The following is a 9,258-nucleotide window of genomic DNA, read 5'->3' as shown; positions in this document are numbered from 1 at the left end:
TATTTTTATATTTTTTATAAATATCATTAAGATAATCGCTATATAATTTTAGTCTACGTAATTAGATAATAACGTCACAAGATAATTTTAGCAGTTTCTATTTTGTTATTCGGTGAACTCGATTGCGGTTTGAATCTAATAGCATTTAGAAACTTTAATCTAAAGTCCTATTCGAATCGTACGCTTCTATTTTGTACAATTATATGTTTGCAATTTGTAGCAAATTTAATTAGAAATTTATTACTTTATCAAAATTTTTAACTTGATATTTAAGATATATGATTTATCACGATGTGGAAAATGTAAAAATGTTTCTAAAAGTTTAGGAAATAATAATAAATTATGAATTTTTGTTGGTCGACAACTTTAACGTTCCGAATAGAAATACAGTAAACATACACGTAGCTATGTTTGTAAATGTTCATGTAATACAACAGTGCTCACCCCGAAATCCACCACGCTAGCTAGATTGTCTATTTAGTTACAATACAGGAGACATTCTCGACATTCTGGAATTAACCGCCACTGTGCTTTCGGGTACGAAGTCATTTGACGTCTATCATTATTCACATCCTATTACAGAGCTACTGCTTATTTCACGATGTATGATAACGTGGATTAAACAGATGTTATCATACAGTACTCGCCGCGTTTCGTTTTTTGAGAGAATTGTACTTATCTCTCTTGTGACACGAAATTCCTCTAGATATCGTTAGCAAAGACATAATTTTACGTAGATTAATACGATTTCGGTGTCATAGATGCAGTCGTAATTGATCGACGAGATCGAGTAGTGATGCGAATCGCGCGAACAGGAATCGTATTAATGTTTACGCGATAGAACATCCGATGTTGAGTCGGACTCGCGAAGGCTTATTCTCGTTATTCGAGTCACACACGGCAAGATAACGCTTTTCTCCCTTTCGGAGAGAAGCGACGTGCTCCCAGTCTCCTTCCTCCCCTTTTGCTTGGCATCCTGTCCACCGGGACCTCGTAAACCCGCTGCCGTAACAATTCCTGCCCACTTTCGTACTCTTCCCGTCTCTTCTTTCTCCCTTGCCTCAGCCTTCCTTTTGTTGCATTCTGCAGCACCCGCGAGCTTTTCCGTTCCCCGAATCCCGTCCGGAGTCCACTTGCGACTCGAAAAATTTTTCTCCTCTACGTCCATTTGCGAAAGTTCTTGCGTTTACACCGAGTAGATCTTACATATACCGCGCTTGGAATATTTGCTCGCGCGGATAAAAGACCGATGAGATTGTGCGTATTTGCAACCTTGCATATTTCTATGCGCGGGATAAGAAGAGGTGGTATGTAAAAATCTATGCACGTAGGGTTTCGCTCCCTCGAGATGGAAGCACGTAAGAACGATGTGGGAGACTGCGTCGGCAAAAGTTTCGCGTATACGACGTGTCGTCCGGACGGGACGATCTTTGAAGTTGTGACCAACGTCCATCTAAAAAAATCTCCCAGCATGAGAGAACCGAATGCAGGTCCGTCGGACGAGCTCATTTACGATGCAGCGACGTCTTGTTGACCCGAGAATAGCGTGAGCGAAATTCCACTACACCGCGAAAAACATATCCGTTGGTTGTTATCGTGCACGGATATTTCGTCCCGATATCTCTCGAGGGCATCTCTAGTTAAGATTATTGGCTTTGCTTCGCGTTGTCGCTTGAAAAGCGTGTAACGTTTAACATCGCGAGACCGCGGGTTTACCAACACAATCAAGTCAAGTTAATTGATACACTGTAGTAGAGCTTGTCTCGCTTCTGAGCCGGTCGTAAATGCCGCTCGTAGAGAAAAGTTTGGAAAGAAAGTTACAGCCGTTTAGCCGCGTTGTCGGAAGATATATTTGTCCGTTTCCCCAGACTAGTAGTTTGGAAAGTTATGACGCATAGGAGCGAAGTAAGGCTGAAATTAAGAATGAATGAATTTTGCACAGCTCCAACAGTATGGTAATTCATGTTCGGACTGCACTTGTGCTAATCTGTCATCGCGCAAGTGTTGTTGCACATAATAGTTTACTCTGATATTAAAATGATAATTTTTGAAAAATAATAATCGATCTTGATTATTCATATGATTTATGTGCCCACAATATTGTGATCAAGAGAGAGATGATCGTTATTAGATGAAACTTAGATACTTCGCTGTTACGGTATGATAACATTTTATTTTATCTCCGATATTAAAATCTGACAGCGTCAATATCAACGCTTACACAGGATGAATCAACAAATCGAGATAGACGCTGACAACTTGTATGCGAAATATAACTTTCAAATAATTACAGAAATATGTGCATTTGCGTATTTCAACCACAAACAAATGTCAAAAGGCATCCATGCTGGGTGCGAGCCAAAACGATAGAGGCGAAGTATATATATATATATATATATACGGCAAGTATATTTAATATATTTAATACGATTAAACCAGTGTTGAATTTTATAGATTTTTTAAAAATCTATGTAATATCTCACTTTTATACTTACTGTTTAGATTATTTATATATATATATATACGGCAAGCATATATTTTATATTTAATACGATTAAACCAGTGTTGAATTTTATAGATTTTTTAAAAATCTATGTAATATCTCACTTTTATACTTACTGAAGCAGAAATTTAGATTATCCATATTTTAGACCAATCGTTTTCCTTCAATTATATTTGAATTAACATTTTTTTGCGATACTAAAACAATATATTTTGAACCAGACAAAACTAACTTCTTTTTTAAAAATTATTTGTAAAATACGTAATATACAAAAATTCGGATTTAAATTATAAAAGAGTACATGTTCACTCATATTTAAACATTCAATAAAGCTGTTAGACGACTAATTGCGAAATCTCGATATTTCTCGAGTACGCCACACAGGATTGATGCGATAACGCGTGATTCTTTTGAAGCTAATCCACTCGATGAGTGGTAAAACCCACGTAAAGTAAACGTGATCTTTGTTTGATTGATCGGCGCGATATATTTTTTCGAAATCATGTCCTAGTATTTCGATTCTTTGGTGCCGTGTGCATTCAGTGTTTAAATACAATGAACGAAACAGTAGCGACGATCACAAATGCTCCTGTCTCGTTAAGGGTAAGCCAATCTTCTGGAGAAAGTACCTTAAAATAAATCACAAAAATTAAATAACTGACTGATGACAATAATTATAAACAATTAAGTTTTCTTGCAAGAACTGCGTGTTGCATTATAATCGAAGAAAGTATTCGCGATAATTATGACTATTCGGAACTGACAATCAATAAAACTTAATTTTGCACATTAAAATAAAGGAAACCGTGTTTCTACAGAGTCATTATGTGGAAGGTAATAGTGTTGTGCACGATTCTGAGTCTGGCGGTCGCCCAAAAAGCCAGATTCAATAATTACAAAGTCTTCAGGATTATCCCAACTACAGAGGCGCAAGTCGAAATTCTACGCGAGCTGGAAGAAATCCCTGATGGAGTGAGTAAATCTCTTTTCCGTTACAGATATTTAAATTACAGATATATGTATAAATCAAATAATATATGCATACAGAATTGCTTTTTTTGAAAAAAAATTACTATTACAAGCAATGATTTTATCAGTTAACATTGATTAAAAATTAGTTTCATGAAATTTACGCAATTTGATCAAAATTTACAAAATTAATTTTGCAAATTTTTTTATAAAATCATTTATAAAAAAATCATTAAAAATCAAGAATAAGAATAATAACTAATCAAATAATATATTTAATAGTATCAAAAATAAATTTTAGTACTAAGTATACAATATCGAATGTTGTTTACAGTTTTCTTTCTGGGAGGCACCGAGCTTTGTGGGCAGAAGTGTGGATCTTATGGTAGCACCACACAAATTGCCCCAATTCTACGAAATAATGGTTCAGATTGGAGTACCCTATCAGGTTCATATTGAAGATATTCAGGCGCTCATAGATGAAACGACTCCTATGATTCGGTCAAAATCGTTCGATTTCACCAGCTATCATACTCTTGATGAAATTTACGAAAAACTAGACGACTTGGCCAGGCAGTATTCGGACAAAGTGGAGACTATTATAGGCGGCAAGACATATGAAGGACGTCAAATCAAAGGTGTCAAGCTTTCCTTCAAGGCGAATAACCCCGGAATCTTCATCGAGGGTGGTATTCATGCCAGGGAATGGATCAGTCCGGCAACTGTCATGTACATTTTGACTCAATTTTTGACCAGCAATAATACAGATGTCAGAGCTCTGGCCGAGCGTTATGATTGGTACATTTTCCCCTCGTTCAATCCTGACGGATACGTATACACACACACCACGGTATAAGCCATTTTTCAGGATATTGGATGAAATTGATTTTTTTTTTTTTTTAATTGAAATCATCTCTATCAATTATTTGTAGAACCGAATGTGGAGGAAAACGCGTAAGCCGTATAGTCTCCTTTGTGCTGGCAGCGATCCCAATAGAAATTGGGATTACAAATGGATGAGTAAGTATTAGTATTTTTTTGAACACACATAACCGTAAAAATAAAGTGAATAAAATGTTATCTCTCTTAAGAATTTAGAGATTGTTAAATATAATAATTCTGAAGAGAGGAGCTTCAAAAATCTGGAAAGCTCATGAAATTATTAAATTAATCCTATGTTTGTTAATAACATTATAATTTGACATTTAATAGCTGGAGGTTCTAGCAGCAATCCATGCTCCGAAACCTATGCCGGAAGTGCGCCGTTCTCCGATATAGAAACAAAGAGTATGTCTGAATACATCAAGTCCATAAAAGATAAATTCGACGCGTATATCTCGTTCCACAGCTACTCGCAGCTATTAATGTTCCCTTACGGCCACACAAAAGATCATCTTGAGAATTATGACGAGGAAGTAAGTAAATATTAATATCATAAAAATATAATGATTTAGAAAAAATTTTGGATAAATATAAAAATAATATTTTTTATAAATTAATAAAATAATAATAATTTTTTTTCTTGTTGTATCACCATTATTATTACACTATATCTTTATTAATATGGTAATAAATTACGTGCAAACCAACTAAATTATGAACCAATGTGAAAAGGACTTTATATTGAAAGCGAAGTATTTATTCTTTCTACGGGGGACTGATCGAGAAAGTGATATTAACAGCATATTGATCCAATTTATTTAAAATATAAATTCTTATATATGCCATGCTTTCTTTTATATATCTGTCCCAAAATAAACACGCTGTCAAATGTAACCGTATCTTATCTGTAAGATGATCACTGGCTTAATAACATAAATTTATGTGATTTTTGTGATTTCAGTATGCTATCAGTTCTAAAGCGATTGCAGCTCTCAAACAGAGATATGGAACAGAGTATGTAACAGGAAATATTGCCGAGACGATCTGTAAGTAAAATAATTTTAACTTATTTTAATTTCTCTCTTTAGTATATATAATAATGTTACTCACACATTACATTTAAACATTATTTCATTATATGAATTTATTGTCTGTTTTTAAATATTATGAATTTAAAATAAATAAATATTCAATCTTTCTAGATGTAGCTAAATTAAATATAAAACCCGTTTTTAGATGTGGCCACTGGAAGTACTTGCGATTACATAAAAGGCATTTATGGCAAACGTCTCTCCTATACTTATGAATTGCGTGATCAAGGTCGTTATGGCTTTTTATTACCTCCAGATCAAATTATCCCGACTGGAGAAGAGACTTTGGATTCTCTCGTAGCCATGTTTAAAGAAGCTGCAGTACGTGGATTTCCTAACAAAAATTAAGATTAACTTAATTGATTGTAAATTTGATATTTTATGTCAATAATGTATATTTTTATTACAAGTATAAATTGCTGATTTTTATGATATTATTTTATAATTAATTGACGAATAAATTTTGGTATTTTGATTTTTAATGATGGTTCGAATTTCAATTTCTTATGCCTTTATCATCCCAAATAGTGAGATCATCAATATTTGAATCTGGCTATCTTTGGAAAAAAACTTATTTTTTAAATAATATTTTAGATATGCATATAATATCTTTAGATATGCATTTCGTAAACTTAAAAATTTAATATATTTTATTCATCATATTTACATCAGTTACTTGTTTGTTTAAATCAATTTCCTTGATTACAAGTGGCACGATTAAAATCGATCGTATGATAAATAATTTACAAATCATTCACGATAAGCGTCTTTATGATAAAAGTGCATAGATAGATAAAGATAATAATTTACTTGCGCAAAAATTAAAACGTAAATATAACTGCACAAAAATAATGAAAGTATATAATTGTTGTTTATCGAAACAAATATAATATTATATTAATTTATACAGCCACTGGAGTAAGCATAGATCTTCAATAGTTATTCATTACTAATACATCTAACATATAGAAAAAAAAAAAGAATAAACATGTTCTTGAAAAGTAACAACGCTTTTTAAGTTATAATACGTTATAATTTAATAGTAATTTGTTAATGATTCATCTATCAATTAGTAAGGAGAGAATAGATTAATTGTGCCAAAAAATACATAATAATTTTTCTTTAAATTAATGTTATTAACGTTTTTTTATTTATAGTCATGATATAATTATAGATTTAATTTTGTTTTTGATGATTATTAATTGATTTTGTTGTAACTTTATTTTCAACATATTTAAGCATTTTTCATACTTTACACATACAATGAGAAGACACTGAATAACCGAGAAATATTGGAAATAATTATTTGCGAATTTAAGAATATTTTAAAGCAAGTTAGTAACGCATATATATATATACATATATATACACATAAACATCAGATTTTAAACGCAAACAACTTATTGTTAGTCACGTAAATATTGTTCGTATTTCGCCGGTGTCAGACGTGTTTCTTAGTTGCTCTGTTTACATATTTGAATCCAATTGTGTGAAATTATGTCAATTTTCAAGAAAAAAATTTGTTGAAAATGTGTAATTTAAAAATTATCATTATTTCCATTCTATAACATTAATGGATTAATTTTTTGTCTCTCTGATATCAATTATTCCTAGTGTAACGAAATGTTTGGATTTGAAATAAAAAGGTATAAGCATGATTATTCGTATTTAATAAAGACTTTTAATTTGCATTCTTTAGAAAATAGCATATATCTAATATCGTTTTTTATTTTGATATCATAAAAGCAAATGCTTTAATACACGATTTTTTAATTAAACTATGAGAATTAAGTTTTTAAAAGCATAACATTATCGATGATTAAGTTGTACACTAAAATACATAGTATTATAAGGAAAAAAATTATTTTTCTTGATAATTGTAATTTGATAAGTAATAAAAATTATATTTGTGCATTAAAGTTATGGAAAAATGTTTGTACAGAATCATGATGTGGAGCTTGATTGTATTAAATATGATCATGAGCTTAGCTATTGCTCAAAAAGCTACTTTTGAGAATTATAAAGTTTTCAGTATTATGCCAACTACACAGAGTCAGTTCCAACAACTTTACAAAATAGTTAAATTTCATGACGGAGTAAGTAGATCCTTCGTATGTATATTCAGTCCGATTTCTTCTTTTCTTTGAAGGAAATTAGATTACACAAATTCATTTCGCACTGAAACTTACAAGATAAAAATTTTACAATTATACAAACTAGTTTTTTATTTACGATTCATAAAAGTAAGAATAAAATTAAAGAATAAACGGCTAAAAATTTTGTCGGCAGATTAAAATTAAATCTTAATTAAGCAAAATTGCGAAATTGAATGTCTTTTACAGTTCAGCTTCTGGAATATAGCGGGGCTCAAAAATAAAATAATAAATCTTATGGTAGCTCCGCACAAATTGCCGCAATTTCACGAAATAATGGCCCAAATTGGTGTATCTTATCAAATCAACATCAAAAACGTTCAAAAACTTATCGATCAGACGATGCCTGCGAACCGATCGATGTCTTTCGATTTTAACAGTTATCACACTCTCGACGAAATCTATAAGAATTTAGACGATTTGACCGAACGGTATCCAGACAATGTACAGATCATTATAGGTGGCAGAACATACGAAGGACGTCAGATTAAAGGTGTCAAGGTATCATTCACGGCGAATAATCCTGGAATCTTTCTCGAAGGTGGAATTCACGCCAAGGAATGGATCTCGCCGGCGACAGTCATGTACATCTTACATCAAGTACTGACCAGCAAAGACGCGGACGTTAGAGCCTTGGCAGAGAGTCACGATTGGTACATTTTTCCCGTATTTAATCCTGATGGATATGTATACACACACACTACGGTAAGTAATATTTTGTAATATTATATGGTATTATATATTACTTTTAAATTGAGATCATCCACACGAGTAAAGATTTTTTAATCGTTTCCATTGTGGAGAATCGAATGTGGAGAAAGACTCGTAAGCCATCCGATACCTTCTGCATTGGTGTAGATCTTAATAGAAACTGGGGTTATAGATGGAATAGTGAGTATCCTGTGAAAAGAAGGCTATAATGATTGAAGAGAACAAAATATCATCAACAGTACAGATTATTTCATGAATTTTAAACAATTTTTAGAAATTTGAAACTTTTAGAACTTTTTGAAAGGAATAAGGAATTAAAAGTTAGTTCTATATTATATTAATGTTAACGTTAATTTTTATTTGATATTCTTAACTTTAGAAAATAATACTAAACCATGTTCCAATGGCTATGCGGGAAGTGCGCCGTTCTCTGAAATAGAAACGAGAAGTATATCCAGATATATCAAGACTATTTCCAACAAGTTCTATGCGTACATCGCATTTCATAGCCATGCGCAGCTGTTGTTATTTCCTTACGGGCACACAAAAGATCATCTTGACAATTACGACGAATTAGTAAGAAATTTTGTTAATGCAACACAATAAAAATCTTTAAAAAAGTTTTAGATAATAATATTTCTTTAAATTACAAAATATTTTCATTTTATTATATATATATGTATTATTGTCATTATCATCATTGTTCTTGTCACTAAAAATTAATAGAAATTATTCTTTAATAAATCAAATATCAAAATTGATAATTTTATATTAAAAACAATATTTATTCTTTTTATAGACTCATTGATTATATAAATTTGATTTTTATTGTATTTTTTATTTTGACATTTTTTTATTTCAAATCTGTATTTATTTTTGGATTAAATGCTTTAAGTTTAATCGTTTAATCATATCATTGTCAGTACTGGCATCCATGTCATGTATGTAT

At 31.6% G+C, this 9,258-nt stretch overlaps 2 protein-coding genes across 3 annotated transcripts in view; both read left to right on the top strand.

Moving 5' to 3' along the window:
* Window positions 1–5,927, top strand: part of LOC115236024 (zinc carboxypeptidase-like) — an 11,573-nt gene extending 5,646 nt beyond the window's left edge. Inside the window, exons 1-7 of one of the 2 annotated variants that reach the window (XM_029808207.1) lie at window positions 3,088–3,106; window positions 3,322–3,475; window positions 3,807–4,322; window positions 4,405–4,492; window positions 4,685–4,887; window positions 5,316–5,400; window positions 5,591–5,927. In XM_029808207.1, coding sequence (XP_029664067.1) covers window positions 3,329–3,475; window positions 3,807–4,322; window positions 4,405–4,492; window positions 4,685–4,887; window positions 5,316–5,400; window positions 5,591–5,793 — 1,242 coding nt within the window. In that variant the 5' untranslated portion in view covers window positions 3,088–3,106; window positions 3,322–3,328 and the 3' untranslated portion in view covers window positions 5,794–5,927. Of the gene's footprint in view, window positions 1–3,087; window positions 3,107–3,321; window positions 3,476–3,806; window positions 4,323–4,404; window positions 4,493–4,684; window positions 4,888–5,315; window positions 5,401–5,590 lie in introns of those variants that run through there. The other variant, XM_029808206.1, reaches the window with a different exon arrangement.
* Window positions 5,928–6,923: 996 nt separating this feature from the next.
* Window positions 6,924–9,258, top strand: part of LOC115236025 (zinc carboxypeptidase-like) — a 2,957-nt gene continuing 622 nt past the window's right edge. The window contains exons 1-5 of the mRNA XM_029808208.1: window positions 6,924–7,091; window positions 7,388–7,541; window positions 7,788–8,303; window positions 8,402–8,489; window positions 8,689–8,885. Of these exons, the coding sequence (XP_029664068.1) occupies window positions 7,069–7,091; window positions 7,388–7,541; window positions 7,788–8,303; window positions 8,402–8,489; window positions 8,689–8,885 (978 nt within the window). The 5' untranslated portion in view covers window positions 6,924–7,068. The remainder of the gene's footprint in view (window positions 7,092–7,387; window positions 7,542–7,787; window positions 8,304–8,401; window positions 8,490–8,688; window positions 8,886–9,258) is intronic.

This window comes from Formica exsecta, unplaced genomic scaffold, assembly GCF_003651465.1.
Source record: "Formica exsecta isolate Colony F162 unplaced genomic scaffold, ASM365146v1 scaffold238, whole genome shotgun sequence".
NCBI lineage: Eukaryota > Metazoa > Arthropoda > Insecta > Hymenoptera > Formicidae > Formica > Formica exsecta.
This window is presented reverse-complemented; position numbering and strand designations above follow the sequence as displayed.